Genomic DNA, 16,688 nt, shown 5'->3' with positions numbered 1-16,688 from the left:
AATTGTGTTCCTAGCATTTCCCTCTATAACTTCTTATTTCTTGGCCTATAGCGCGTCTTGTATTTATGTACAAATAAATAAATAAAAGTACTTTTTTAAATAGTAGGAGTAAAATTACTAATGAATAAATTATCTTAGCGTGATTATTTATCAAAAGGAATTTACAATTTTAGAAACAAATTATTGCAATGGCAACATTGTCTCACTTTTTTTGGTCTTGAATTACGTTTTGCAGTATAGGTACAGAAGACTCATTCTCTAACAAAACGCATCTGTTACGATCAGGACAGATATGGCCGCTAGGTGGCGACAGCGCCACGCGCGGCTTATGGCAAACCCCAAAATTGGGGTCGAACGGATGCACTTTTAGCTACGTAGCAAAGCGACGAAATCGCGGAGTGAGACACGCCTGGTATTAGCTAGTACCTTCTTCAGCTTCTTCCTCGCGTTATCCCGGCATTTAGCCACGGCTCATGAGAGCCTGGGGTCCGCTTGACAACTAATCCCATGATTTGACGTAGGCACAAGTTTTTACGAAAGCGATTGCCATCTGACCTTCCAACCCAGAGGGGAAACTAGGCCTTACTGGGATTAGTCCGGTTTCCTAGGTAGGTATTAGCTAGTACCACAGAATAAATAATAGTATTAGGTTAAGAAGACTCGCATTCTAACAAAGTGCGTCTATTACGATCAGGACAGATAATAATATGTCCGCTAGGTGGCGACAGCGCCATGCGCGGCGTACCTATGGCTAGCCACCAAAATTGGTGTGGAACGGATGTACTTTTAGCTACCTGTAGCAAAGGGACGAAATCGCGGAGTGAGCCACGCCTGCTAGTACTAGTACAGATGTAGTCTTAGATCTTATTCTTGGCCTAGAAGCGCTGGTAGCCTAGCGGTAAGAGCTTGCGACTTGCAATCCGGAGGTCGCAGGTTCAAACCCCGGCTCGAAACTATAAGTTTTTTGGAACTTATGTACGAAATATCATTTGATATTTACCATCGATTAAAATTATAGGCAGTCAAGATGTAAAATGTTCAAGATAAGAGTCCACGCGGACGAAGTCGCAGGCAACAGCTAGTAATACATAGTGCAGGCAAACACTCATACCTACTCTCCGGCATTGTTGCTATACCACGTGGTTAATACGGGAGGTAACCGCTCCCATAAAATAATCAATGGCTGTTGTTTCATGATTCAGAAAAACAAGATGGCCGCCAAGCACAAGAGCAGCTACTCGTGTCGTTGCGAGGACAAGGGCGAGAGATGGAGCTACAAAGTTTACAGGGAACTCTTCGAATGTGGGAAACATGCGGTAACATAACAATTATAATACATATATGACAAACTGTCAAATAGAGCCCATCAACGTGCACACTAGCGCCACTGCTAAATAATCGTGATTATTTAAATTTAACTACATACTGTTAGTGTCCGACCGAAGGTTCGGTTTCGGTTTCGGTTTCGGCCAGTTTCGGCCAAAAAATCATGTTTCGGCTGTAGTTTCGGTTTCGGCCAAAAAACGGCCGAACCTTTCGGCCGGGCCGAAACTTACGAATTGGTACTTCGTACTATGAAACTAAACATGTGACAAAGATCTAAAGTTGGGGAACAAGTAGGACAACAATATTAATATACTGATTTATGTATACATAATAAATTAATTGATTTATTATAAAATACAATTCCCCTAATCAAGGCGTCACTGGACGGGCGACGCAGTCTTAATGTGTATAACTAGTGGAGTGGCCAAGTTGAAGAATAGCAACTTTCGTAGGACTAAAAAGGTTTATACCGACAAGTGGTATTGTTGGAATCAGCATGGTCTACTGATTATCAAATGCATGTTGTCGCTTCATAAAGTGGTAGAATGTGTTTCTATGACGTTATAAAGTCGGCAGTACAAAATTGTAAACTATTTTCTTTTAAACATACCATGTGGGGTACCAAATGTAAGGGCTTTGTGAGTAAATTACAAATGTAATAACATAGTCTAACAAGTACCTAATTCTCTTATTTTTTAATATTTCTGGCTAATTATTTTTGAACATTATATAGAGGATATTCACAGTCACTTGGTATGTATTTTAGGGCCGGCCTAAAGCAAACGGGGTGCACAAAAAATCAGAATTTTTTGACCAAAACTGCAAAATATATAGGAATCGTAAAAGACAGAAAAAAATCAATCAAAACGCTAAAATAAGCATGTTTCGTAGGAAAAACTTTTCTCTAAAATCGAAAATGGCCAAGATATTTGAACCGAAAGTTGGGAAAAATCTAGAACAGTACAAATTTCCAGTTGTGTCATTATAACATCTATTTTTTATTGTGTTATCGTAGAGAATACGCTAAAATAAGCATGTTTTGTATGAATAACTTTTCTCTAAAATAAAAAATGGTGCTTGCTGATGCTTATTTTAGCGTATTCTCTAGGATAACATCATGAAAAATAGGTATCATAATAACATCACTCTGATGATTTTTTTTCTAAGTGCTGCAACCCCTTTGCTTTAGTCCAACCCGGTATAATCCTTTTCGGTCCTACGAAAATTGTAAATAAGGTAATTTCTACGAATTGGCCTCTCCTCTAAAAAGCGGTTTTGTGACATATTTTCAACGGTTTTCACAAGTCAACAAAAGGTTCGGTTTCGGTTTCGGTTTCGGCCGAAACTGGGGCCAAAGCCGAACATTCGGTTTCGGTTTCGGCAAAAAAACATGTTTCGGTCGGACACTACATACTGTATTGTGTTTTTGAATTATAGATCAAACTGGTTTTTATGTTGCTGGATTCGTCGATCTAAGCCTAAGCGCGCACCACGATTTTAGTTTTTGCGACACGATTTTAGAATCGCGCTGTAATATATCGCAGAAAATTCACTGCGCGCACTGCGACGAAAAAGTCGACGATTTGTTCATTCTCAACATGGATTTCGTACCAGTCGTTTGTCATGAAACGTTGTCTTTAATATGTGATCGCTGTATGACTTTGAGTATTTATACCACAAAGGTGATCTCCTTCTATTTCCATAATTAAATGGTCAACATCTAGCGTCTTCAGCAGCAGGTTCCGACATGTTGACGCCTGGGGAGCGATATGCCGACTGAGGTCCGGGTGCGATTTTATTATCGCAGTGCGCGCGGGGCCTTACAACTCCGTATGCTGCAATTCACTTTGCGACAATCGCGTCGCGAGCAGTCGCGGAAAAATGTGACAAATCACAATTTTAAAATCGCTGCGATTTTTTTGTCGCATATGCGCGCACTGCCATATAAACTCATACGTTACATTTCTGCGACTAAATTATCGCGCGACAAAAAATCGTGGTGCGCGCTTGGCCTAATGCGTCCAAAGTTAAAACGGCCATTTTTGTTTTGAGAGTTCCTAGATCGACGAATCCAGCAACAAAACGACTAGTTTGATGTATTCAAAAGGTACTAAATACACAATGATGTTTCTGATACTATGATACAATGCTATAATTCATCATCATCATCATCATATCAGCCAGAGGACGTCCACTGCTGGACATAGGCCTCCCCCAAAGAGTGCCACGATGTTATAATTAAATGAAACTTATTTACCTGCCGGACACATTCGCAATATACCTAATATAAAATAAGTTAAATTAATGTACATACACTGAGAGAAAAATCATCACCAGGAATGAAAAAAACAGTTCTGTACTGGGGGAAAAAATGAAGTTTTAGTAAAAATTATGGACGTTTCACTATTTCTGTAAAGTTTATTTATTTCTACAAACAGCTCAGTAATCCCAAATATAATTTCAACAAACAGATAATAAAAATTGCAAGAACTAATAGAAATTGCAAAAGGCAATTTGTTCCTATTAGTTAACTCTCCTTGTCCCCGGATTAAGTTTATTTTTGTAATTCAAAGTGTAGGTATTTTGGGTGTCATGTACCTACCGCTTCATACTTGTAACACCTTAATTTATTATGAACATGACTACAATGAAATAAAGAATACAGAACGCAGCGGCCCCCATTTTTAAATACCTATTTCTTCTTCCTCGCGTTATCCCGGCATTTTGCCACGGCTCACATAGGAGCCTGGGGTCCACTTGACAACTAATCCCATGATTTGAAGTAGGCACTAGTTTTTACGAAAGCGACTGCCATTTATATAGATGGCAGTCGCTTTCGTAAAAACTAGTGCGTTCGTTCGTTTGTTTCAGTTTGTTCGTTCCAGTTTCCCCTCTGGGTTGGAAGTCAGATCTGACCTTCCAACCCAGAGGGGAAACTGGGCCTTATTGGGATTAGTCCGGTTTCCTCACGATGTTTTCCTTCACCGAAAAGCGACTAGTAAATATCAAATGATATTTCGTACATAAGTTCCGAAAAACTCATTGGTACGAGCCGGGGTTTGAACCCGCGACCTCCGGTTTGCAAGTCGCACGCTCTTACCGCTAGGCCACCAGCGCTTCTTTTAAATACCTATCGTTAAATTTAAATAATTATCGACGATTATTTAGCAGTGGCGCTAGTGTGCACGTTGATGGGCTCTTAAGACTCTTAAGACTCTTAAATAAAAAATGGGATTATAAAAACCGGGCAAGTGCGAGTCGGACTCGCGCACGAAGGGTTCCGTACCATAATGCAAAAAAAAAACAAAAAAAAGCAAAAAGAAAACGGTCACCCATCCAAGTACTGACCCCTCCCGACGTTGCTTAACTTTGGTCAAAAATCACGTTTGTTGTATGGGAGCCCCATTTAAATCTTTATTTTATTCTGTTTTTAGTATTTGTTGTTATAGCGGCAACAGAAATACATCATCTGTGAAAATTTCAACTGTCGAGCTATCACGGTTCGTGAGATACAGCCTGGTGACAGACGGACGGACGGACGGACGGACGGACAGCGAAGTCTTAGTAATAGGGTCCCGTTTTACCCTTTGGGTACGGAACCCTAAAAACATATTGGGAATACGATCCTACCGACTGCGCCATTAAAAATATGTATTAGGCCACCAAACGAAGGAAAAACGGGGGAAATAATTGTGTAGTCACATATTTTGCCATAGTTGCAGGGAATGGTGTATTAAAGCTTGAACACGCCAAAACGTGGGCACATAAAATTACAAATAAATAGAAAATAAAGGTCTAATGGAGCGAAATATATATTGAATATAATTGAAAATATTATAGTTTATCATGCTAATATACTAGACTATCATTTCAGCCTCAGGATTTGACATGTCACAGACTTCGTGATGACCAGGACACAGGCACTTTGCACGACATGATTACTGTATGCTTAAGTAGTCCAAGCCAGAGTTATTTGCGGATAAGTTGATAATATAACTTTAACGGGTGTCTTTTTCAAATATTCATTGATATGGGCCCAGTCCATTGCCATCCGCCTTCATTTATTACCATCCGCCAAAAGTACCCTTTTGGCATTGTCAGCATGTCCATCATGTTAATACCCCTTCGTCACTGTTATAGTGTAATGACAACACGATGAATGCTACCAAAATAGTAACTGTGAGCTGTGGCTTCTTTAAAATAGGTTTAGGTCATTTTCGCAAATGTTTCTTGCATAGGTACATTTCTATAGTCAATGTCCCTTATGCGAATCAATTAACGGCGTCGCTTGATGCAATCACAAGTAGCTGGCTCAACCAATAAATAATGGGGATACTTAGCATTATTTTTATCTTGCAATCTTCGGGAATGTATTAGCAACTCATACAAGTCAAACTTTTTATTTTGTGTATTGCTTGAAGTATGTATTTCTATAGAACCATCGTCTAACACCTAACACGCTCAAATACGTTAAAAATGATCAAACGTTTTAATATCCTACATTTTGCATACAAATTTCATTTAGCACCACTATTTTGGGAGCAGATAAGCTCTTGCTAGCTCTTAATTTAACTTGACTTCTCTTTTTGTACATAAATTTGAGATATTTGTACGTTTTTTGCAACATAAGAAAAATTTGGTTTCGGTCTTTATGTAAGAACGCTGTATTTTCCTAGTTTCTTTTTTTTTTCTCATTTGTATCTCGTGTTATTCTGCTTTCTGTGCCTCTACCATCAGTTGGCAGAGTATTTTTCACTTACTTTCAGTGAATAAACGTGCTGTGAGTCACGTTTTACGTTTCTTTACGGTCTTATGTACCTAACTTCACTCCACTCCAAACGATGCTGTCCCTTTCTAAGTATACTAAAAAACAGAGCAAGAGTTATATCAGAGTTTTATACAGCGCCTCTGGGATTCACCTAAAGAACTAAATAACAAAATTGACACATTTTCTCACGTCTACGTAATTTACTATCTATGCATCTCGCTCTCGCATATTAGTGCAAGTGAGATGCACAGAAAGTAATGTTACATATACTGATGGTAGCGTGAATATGGAGGGTAGAGGTAAGGAGAATCCTTTATGACTTTATGAGAAAACTCCTTTATGGGAGAATATTTGCAAAAACTGGGCACGCTGTCAGCTATTATAATTTTTCTAAATCTCTCCAGAGTACCGAAAAAAAGAAAACCCATAAACCTAGTTTTTGATTGTATCAATACCGTACTAAAAATCATGGAGAATGGAAGATACTCGTATTTACAAGTGGAAAAACGTTTTCTCTTTTTGTATGGACGATTACGTAGTATACTTCCCTCTTAAGGTTATTGACGGACACTTTTTCATTATCACTTTTTTTTATGGAGTATTCCTTACCTCTACCATCCACTAAGAGCATTTAGAAGGGAGATGTCATCGCTGTCATTTTCTTTACAAAACAGTCTGCCGATTTTTGCGGGGGAGGGGACGTCAAATGTATTGCTATTTCTACATGATTTGTACGTAACGTACAAATAGCCATGTCAGTCTATACAAAAGTTTGCACAATTGTGCAAGTTTTTCGGCAGAGGGGTACGTAATAATGTCAACAAAAAAATAAAGAGTATTTGTTTCGAGACTACTACGACTATGATATTTAATTTATTCGGTTGTCAATATAAAACAAATGTAGGTGTTCTTTCTTCTCGTATGAGACGCCATTACTATGTAGTCTTGCTTGAGATTAATAAACATTACCTATATGGTGTTAAAACAAGCTTTTCTTTCCTGCTTGGAACCCTAATCCTAAATCCTAACAGGAAGCACTCGATGGCCACTCCAGTTATTAAATGCTCTAAGACCAATTTTGTCACTATGTTACTGACTCAACCTTCATTCTACAATTTTTTAAAGATTTGACGTTGCCATAGTTACGAAAATAATAAACACATCAATGTTAGTAAACAATGTATAAATTAAAATATATTGTATTCAAGACAAAAATTGCAAAATATGATAATTACGTAAACATCATTAATAATCGAGTTAAAATTATGACTTTGCGTGTTAAAAAATAGGAAGCAAAGTATACGGCGCGATTATACAGGCTACTTTTGGCTACATATTTATTACCAATGACGAAAATAGTACACACATGAGAATAAATCTTAAAATATTAAAATAGGTATGTATTATAATGGTCCGCTTCAGTCCGCATCATGACAACGGCCGTCTCCTACTGCTAAGTAACATTATCTAATAGAGTGTGCGGAAAGAGAAGAGTCGTGAAATTCAGGGGAGCCCATACATTATACCTACGACTCTTCTCTTTCCGCACAGACCCTACGATCTTAATAGCGATCTTAATTTTATAGTACCTATATGATCTCGAGTATATTTCAGTGCCAAGCGCCCCATTTCCAATACAAAATGAACCCTCGCAGCGGGTTTTTGCAATAAATGTGTTTAAATCTTATTTAAATTTTCAGATTCTGAACCACCAGCAAAAGTTTTTGAAGAAAGTTTTATATTTCCTGTTACCAAGTTTACATGAAAAACGATTACCTAGGTACCAAACACAATAATTTGAACAACGGAAATTAAAATAATACTTACTTAGTACTTAAAGAAAAATAAATAAACTCACAGAACATTTGTATGTTTTATTTTATTTAAGATAATAATGCTTAATAAAATACGTAGCAATTCTTGTGTAAATATTATAATAGGTCTTGCGGTATGTTCTTACTATGTGTTATGTGCACCGAGCAACAAAAACAGCAACATGTCTATGTACCGCTCCTTGTATTGAGCCTTAATTCTTAATACATATTATGTAACTTCTACATGCATACGCATGCATACATGATGCAATCCGGGTTTTCATGGAAATGTTGTTTTCAATCAGCTTCTTGCCTAAAACCAAAAACTGCTCGTAAGCAATGTGATTTTCGCAAATGTAGCAGTAGAAATAGGAAAATTTGATGTCAAGTATAACTCATTACCTTTGTACTAAATCAAAGTTTTATCGAACTATTAATTTATTTATCCCTTAAAGTTTTGCTTGAAGTTCACATACTGTTATAAATTTATACATATTACGTTGAAAATTGCATTAATATTCGTGAAAAATCTGCGTATTTGTTGTGTTTAAAAGTTGACAGAAATGTCACGTTGGAAACGCACGCATTTTTCCATAACATCTGTCACGTTTACTCGCGTAAAGTATTTACGCAGAATAATTCTGGCTCAGTTTTCATTATATAATTAGAAAGAGAGCGTTTTAGGTGTGAAGTTAGGCAAGTATGGAAAACTCGCGTAAAAACGTTTGTAACTCATGGTACAAATTGAAATTTTTAGTTCTTTTCGTGACCGGTAGAGGCACTGTACAATTACTCCATACATTTTCCTTAACTTTCTCACTATCGACTGTCATTCACGGAACTCATAGTAGAGCTACTGGTTGTCTTTCCATTCATTGACGTCTCCGCAACATTTCAAAAACACAAAAACTAATCGATCCTCGATATATTAACATTTTCACAAGGTTCTTTAGCCTAATCGACTTTTCCAATTCTATTGGTGCAAAGTGATTTCGCTCAGTTATTGTTTAAAGCTCGTTATCATGAAAACGAATCATACAATTGACAACTATTGTGGTATCATATATTCCTCATACTATAGCGATTTTAATTTAAGTAAAGTAATAAAATTTAACCACCCTTTCCAAAATGTATAAGCAAAAATGTGTGCCCACGTTTTGGCGTGTTCAAGCTTTAAACAACATACTAAAAGTACCGGAGGGTGGGGGAGAAGCTAACGGGCGGGATTTAAAGGTCCCTTTTTATTGTTTTTATGTAAATAATCTGTATACAATTTCCTACATATAGATATACAGGTTGTCCCAAAAATAGCACGGCAAACTAACACTGAAGGTAGTAGTAAAATTTAAATGAAAAAACAGCATACATTATTTCGAATACACTTTATTCTATCGTTTTTAATTTTTTTTATATTAGGGGACATCTTACACAGATTAAACTAGCCCCAAACTAAGCAGCAAAGCTTGTACTAGGTGACGATATACATACCTATATAGATGAATACATATATACTTATATACATAGAAAACACCCATGACTCAGGAACAAATATTAGTGTTCATCACACAAATAAATGCCCTTACTGGGATTCGAATCGGCTTCGCAGGCAGGGTCACTATTACGCACTAGGCTTGACCGGTCGTCACGTTTAAAGGCCTGTGCACACCGGCTTGCGTGTGCGTGACGTGCGTGCGTTAAAATGTTGGAGCTGCACACGCAAACGTCACGCAAGCGGTGTGCCGTCTCTCATAAGGATCTGTATACTACAACGCCGCACGCGCACGTTCACGTAGCCGGTGTGCACAGACTTAAATACTTGTATTGTGTTCCATCAGTCCTGCAGATCGCACCTGTGTTCCAAGATAAAGGAGAGACTAGACCGTCATCGCTTGAGCTGCCCTGCGTTCCGGTCCGAAGGAGCTCAGGTAAAGGCGTATCCAGATTAGTCAATTTTTCGCCAATCTGATTAAATTATCCGTTTTAGAGATACAGGCGGGGAATGGTATTTTTTTGGGTGTTTTCTAAAATAAATTTGTATCTATGTATTTTAAAATTATAAAAAAAATATATGTACCAAATTTTAACTTAATTGGTACAGTAGTTTCCGAGAAAATAGGCTGTGACAGACGGACAGACAGACAGACGCACGAGTGATCGGAATGATCCTATAAGGATAAGGGTTCCGTTTTTTCCTTATGAGGTATAAAGGAATCCTAAAAAGTAGGTGAGTTGACCGTGACGTCACTGTCACTACATATGTATATGTACTCGTTTTCATATGAATTTCATATGAACAATTTTTTTTAAATACCATCATATAATTTTGAGATTTTTGGGTTATTTCTATAGGTACAGTCAGCAGCAGAAGTTGCTAAGCGGGCGAGGTGTTCAAAATTCACTTGACACGCTCTTATTCACGTCAAGATCATTTTGAACACCTAAAGCCCCCTCCAGACTATGTGCGTGAATCGCGCCGCGACGTCGCGGAGCGAACATATCGCGAAGTTGACGTATGACTCCACACTCGCACACTTCACGGTGATTTCGCAGTTTGGTTTGCGGCAAGATGGCGGAAAAGCATCAGCTGATCGAGTTTAACTGTTAGTTATCTATGGCATCATACGTGATTTAGCTGTTTTTCCATTTTGTTTTCTTGTGAAACCGTAAAATATAGCTGCTTAATATAATATAATCATAATACTCGTATAATTATCTTGCCACAGAAGAGCCAAAATAGTGTGTAATGTGGAGTCTTGCAAGTTCGCGCTTCGCGTCTCCTTTGACGCGGGCCGAAATACCGACAAAAAACGGAGAACAAGGCGCGAAGGCGTGTACCAGCGAACTGTTATACATGGAAGTATTCTGTCCGCTCAGTTATGACCCAACGTAAACTATTCGATTGTAGGCGGTGCTTACAAACTATTCGATTCGCAACTTCAGTTCGTCCGAGATGACAGTCAGTGACGGATGGCTAAATTGATTTATAAAAACAACGTTTTTTTGTAATTAAAAATGTCTTCATGTGTCGTGAAGTGGTGCAGAAGTTATTTTAGTTCATACCAAGGATAGTGGAATCACTTTTCACTTGTAGTAAACAGATAACTTCAGTAAAATTTGGAATAAACATGACGATTTGTTTTCAATACTACCGTGCTAAGCTAAAACGTAACAACTGCATACGACTTTCATAACAACATACGACTTTTTAAATTGCGAGGATAATAGGGATGGTGTTATGCCAAATGAAGTAGACTATTTTATTAACTTGTACTTGGTTTAGGTATTTTCTATATAATTATAAATGTAGTAATGAATTATTTCTTACAGATTTGTATTTTCCTTTTTTATTTCACGAGATGGAGCTGTAAAAAAACTACCTAATTATTTCAAATTAATAATCAAATTTGATATTATCATTTTACATTACTTTCCATTCAGATTCCCACAAGATGCTATTCGCAGAGAACTATGGAAAAAAGCTGTCCAATTAGAGAGACATGAAATTAATTGGATGCCTGGAAAGATATCTAGAATATGTTCTATTCATGAGATATAACTCGTGAGATAATCATATACCCGGTCTCCTATATGTAGATACACTTCCACTGAATTAATTTAACAAATACAGATATTATCTGAAAATGTTGATCATTCGAATCCACCCTCTACCGTCACATATATGTAGGTTCTCTCTCAAGCCATTTCCGTCAGTAGAAAAGAGCAGCAAATTTAGAAAATGTAAGCGGGCGAACGGGTGTGGTCCCATACAAAATTTAAATTTTGCACCTTTTTTTACTGACAAACTTGCTTAACCGGCTATATACTCGTACATATAAAATAATTCCATTGGAACTGAAAGTGGGGATTTATTGTGACTCCGCCTATTCAAATATTTTTGACCCGATTCGTGTATAGCCAGTCCGAATTCTAAGATCAAGTTTACCATACATTTACAATGGCGTACTTGATCTTAGAAAAACGGACAGACTATACCTGAACGTGACTTCGCACTGCCATACAAATTGATAATAAAATATACAAAATACTTATTATAGCGGAATACATTTATACAACAATGATATATTTACTTATATTGAGTTAGTCTGTCATTTCATAACAACATTTTAACTAGTTATCTTTTAATCTGCATTAAATTATTATACGTGAATTATTTGACTGGTTCTTCAATGTATGGCATAAACCTATCCCTGTCCAAGTCATATTCTAATCAAATATGAACCGCAAACTCTCAGCGGCCAGTACGTACAGCAAGAAGGTTATTAGCGGATTAATGTCGCTGATTGGTAGTTATTGACATTATATGCATTTTATCTACACTTAGCTATGTACCATTAGTGTAATAAAGATGACTATTATTTTGTTTACCAGCTTTGATTACAGGCTCTGTAAACTCGTCGTCTTATTTAAATGTAGGCGTAATTTTGTATGTGTGCTAATTTGACCCGATAATTTGAACGGTAATGTTCCTAAAGGCGGTTTCCATACTAAATATATGCGTTCACTGGCGTGAACAATCTGCGAAATCGACGCCACACTTGCGTTCGCGGCTTCGCCCGCGATTCACGCGCATAGTCTGGAGGGGGCTTTACACGCTTAGCAACTTCTGCTGCTGACTGTATTACCTAGTAGGATACTATAAAATATATGTATATAATTATTAATTATTATTTTCAGACACCAAGACGAGCCCTCGCCAGCCCGACCAGATCAATCCTTACCAGCCAGGCCATAACAGCCCAAACCCGCCAGACCAGACCAGCCTCCACCAGCCAGTCCAGACCAGCGTCCACCAGCCACACCAGACCAGACTCCACGAGCCAGACCACGGCCAGACCGCAAGGTAAGCTAAATTACTTTTTAGGGTTCCGTACCCAAAGGGTAAAACGGGACCCTATTACTAAGACTTCGCTGTCCGTCCGTCCGTCCGTCTGTCACCAGGCTGTATCTCACGAACCGTGATAGCTAGACAGTTGAAATTTTCACAGATGATGTATTTCTGTTGCCGCTATAACAACAAATACTAAAAACAGAATAAAATAAAGATTTAAATGGGGCTCCCATACAACAAACGTGATTTTTGACCAAAGTTAAGCAACGTCGGGAGGGGTCAGTACTTCGATGGGTGACCGTTTTTTTTTTTTGCTTTTTTTTGTTTTTGTTTTTTTTGCATTATGGTACGGAACCCTTCGTGCGCGAGTCCGACTCGCACTTGCCCGGTTTTTTTTTTACAACGACGGTGACAAACAGTCGGCTTGATACTGACTCGGTTGATTTAATAGTTGATGAAGAAGCTTTAGAGTTAGACCTAGAAAAGTTTGCAGCGATTTTGATAGCCCACGCAGTGCAAGTGTTATTTTAAACATCAAACTTCTATGAAATTATGACGTATAAATAACACTCGCACTGTGTGGGCTATCAAAATCGTTGCAGACTTTTCTTGGTCTAACTCTGTCTATTTATTCTTTCAGAAAAACACACCATTAACCAAGCATCGTCTGCGCTAAGAAAAGAATCAATAGCAGTAAATACTCGCCGAGTGAATCCCAATAAAAGAAAGCCCAGAATCAATTCAGTGCAAACCAGCTTAACCTTTAACGAACTCAAACCTCTTTTAAAAAAAGGAACTGAAATACATGCCGCTCAAACTGACCTTACTTATACTGGTAACGCCGATAATGAAGCTATTCAAACTGAGACACAAGACGATCACTTACATGATAAAACATCTAAACTGAATAAAACTCACCAAGTTGAAACCAATCCTGTGGAAAAAAAAGAAACTCGCGAAGACCAACTAAGAAGAAATGATTATTGTGATCGAAAAACTGAAACTGTACTGAATGATAGTGACGAAGTTATAAACAACTTTTTTCCTATGGAACAAAGTGATACTCATGAATATCAACCAAGACGAACGAATGAAGAATATCGTGATCAGCTAACCGTAGTAATTCGTGAATTTTTCCATGATATACCAGTTTATCCAAATACGATTGGGAAGATTAAGCAACAACGACTGCACATTATTGTTGATTTTGTGGATGAAATTGCTGATCTATTTATATTTATTAATGATGAAGATTACTATGATAAAGTGGCACGTAAAATTGAAGAATGTTTAGGTAACCTGCCTATGTGGGAACCAAAATGTTATAAGGACAAACACGCATTTAGAAACTATCTAGAGGATAGATTGTTCACATTAATAAAGACATTTAATAAAAAATGGCATAGTTTTAAAATAAAAAAGAATGAGAATCTGGAAAATGAAATAATGAATTGGACACAGAATTATCTCTTAAATACCACTGAAAAGGGCGACGTGAGTAAAAAACTAATAAAGAAAATAAAACGAATACTAAAATCCAGGATCGACGAGAAACATATTAGGAGAGAAGAAACTATCAATATTTTAGAAGAACTATTACCTTACTTGCAATTGCCTCATGACAAAGATGTTAACATATTAGCTGGTGATTTAACAAAACTTTTAAATGACTCTGAGGAAAAATGTGAAATTAGCGATGAATACAAATGTACAAGAGATAAATCTTTGAATGATTATCAATTAGGAGAAAAGGCGGAAGATGAAATTATCAGTGAAATCACTAGTATTCTGTTCAGCTATGACGATTTAAATTCGCATAGCAAGAAACGTAATGTTGATAAACAAATACGGCGAATACTAAAATTATCAGGAGGATTTTCAGATTCTGAATCATCAAGTTTGGCCAAAACTTTGGTGACAAATGTAAGAGGTTGTTTGGATGAAGATCTTTATACAAAAAATTGTGGACGTAGTCTTTCTAGCTCATTTCTGGTATTAACATCAGAGCAAGATCTATCAGAAAAGATTAATCCTCCATTTCACTCAACACCTAAAAGCTATGTACGAAGAAAAGAAATTCCGAAACTCAACAAAGCAGAAAAAGTTTTCATTGAGAAAGTATCAGCAATCATTAGAACATGGCTTGATACTACAGACGTAACTTTTGGGACAATGGAAGAGCAGGCGTTTAAAGAAACTGTTGTTGACGATATGGCAAATGAAGTTCATAGTATGGTAAAAGAAATTGTCCAATTACAAGTACCCGGTGGACCGAGAATAAATGAAGCAGCAATAAATAGCATAATACTAAAAGGAATAAGGAAATATGACCTATTTACACGACCTATGACTGGAGAGTCTCCGCAAGTCGTAGATCTTCGACGACGCATTATGGCTTTAGATACTGATCATCTATTAGATAAATCTGAATTTTTGGAACCGCAGCACGGCAACAGACAAGCTATGGAAAATATAAAGTTCAGAAATATTAAAAACATAAAAAATGACGCAGATCCCATTTACCGACCTAATACAATGGATATACTTGAAGATAATATATCTATTTGGATGAATGAACAACCGTCTGACATATATAAACCTTGTGACAAACCGACAAAAAACAAATTAATGCGAGAAGTTGCTACAAATTTACAAGAAAAAATTATAAAGAGAAGTTCTGACAATGAAATAAAAAGTGAATTAAAGCAATGGCTAAATAAAATAGTAAAACCACAAATGCAAAGAAATGTTGATGGGTTAGCAGAAAATCTCAAAGACAGGATTGTAAAACTGCCTCACGATGAGACACTGGACAGAGTTCATCAAAAAAGGATTCAAGTACGGAATGAAAATATTGAGACTGAAGACAAACTAAACGAGTTTATTGATAAATATATAAGCCGATGCAATATAGACGATGATGTTGTAAATGGCGTTTTAAAATTAATGTTATATAGAGAGTTATACAAATTGAGTGAAGCATCAAGGGAAGAGCTATACATTAACAGCAGTAATGCGGCTTTTAATACTGATGAGTTTCGCAAGGAACTAGAAATAGCTAGCGAAATACATGACTGGCTGAAAAACATACCCTTTTACTATCCTTTACTCAAACCCGGGCGTGAAACTATAGAATTCGTTCACATTCTTGCAAGAAATATTGCTAACATAGAATTTGAGAGAATTAATAATCCAAATAAAATGAATTACAATTCTTGGATATATACTCGGATAGCAACGCATATGCTGCAGAAAGAAGCGGAAATTAAAGAAGAAGACAAGCTTAAAATAGATCACTACGCAGAACAGCTATATATGCGTATTATAAATCTACGCAAAGATGAGGAAAATACAGATGAACTATGTAAAATAATTACAGAGCATATGAAGAATTATGATGCTTTATTGGCAAAAGATTATTTGAAGAAAATATTATGGCGTCGTCGGCTAGGTGATAATGTTAAGAATTTGTTGCTTGCGAAACCTACAGCTTCCCGAGTTGAAGTCGAAAAGGCTCTACAAATGATACCTTTACCACACGATGATTCTATATTTAAATATAAGATGGAAATTAAATACAATATAACTATTCATGACTGGCTTAAGGGTCTACCACTAGTGCCACCAAAAGATAACGAAGAAGAACATGGAAGGAAAATTAAGATTCAAGAACTGTTACAAAAAATAATAGAAACCGATGAAAGAAAAGCTGGACACCCTCACGACACACAAATTGACGATGACTTAGATGACTACATAGCTTCTTGGATGTCCCAGTTGCAGTTTGAGGAAAATGCTGACATAAACATCCCTGTGATGGTTTCGCAATTGAGGAGTGGGTTGAAATATACTAAAAGGTCGGAACTACAGACAAAGAAAACTTCGGAACATGGGGTTAATAGATCAATGTATGTCTATATGTAAGTTATCG

The 16,688-nt window shown here is 37.0% G+C and overlaps 1 protein-coding gene across 1 annotated transcript; it reads left to right on the top strand.

Annotated features, from left to right (window-relative positions):
• Window positions 1–1,211: 1,211 nt before the first annotated feature.
• On the top strand, window positions 1,212–16,681 carry LOC134676860 (uncharacterized). Its single transcript, XM_063535240.1, has 3 exons — window positions 1,212–1,316; window positions 12,604–12,769; window positions 13,398–16,681. Exons 1-3 carry the CDS (start codon window positions 1,212–1,214, stop codon window positions 16,679–16,681), a joined length of 3,555 nt encoding a protein of 1,184 aa, XP_063391310.1.
• The last annotated feature ends 7 nt before the right edge of the window (window positions 16,682–16,688 follow it).

This window comes from Cydia fagiglandana, chromosome 25 (assembly GCF_963556715.1).
Source record: "Cydia fagiglandana chromosome 25, ilCydFagi1.1, whole genome shotgun sequence".
Taxonomy (NCBI): Eukaryota; Metazoa; Arthropoda; class Insecta; order Lepidoptera; family Tortricidae; genus Cydia; species Cydia fagiglandana.
Note: the sequence above shows the minus strand (reverse complement) of the source record. Positions and strands in the feature narration are given on the sequence as shown.

Coding starts and splice junctions, on each gene's coding strand:
- LOC134676860 (XM_063535240.1), top strand. CDS start 1,212: ATGGCCGCCAAGCACAAGAGCAGCTACTCGTGTCGTTGCGAGGACAAG. Junction 1,317..12,603: donor TCGAATGTGGGAAACATGCG/GTAACATAACAA, acceptor TATTATTTTCAG/ACACCAAGACGAGCCCTCGC. Junction 12,770..13,397: donor GACCACGGCCAGACCGCAAG/GTAAGCTAAATT, acceptor TTATTCTTTCAG/AAAAACACACCATTAACCAA.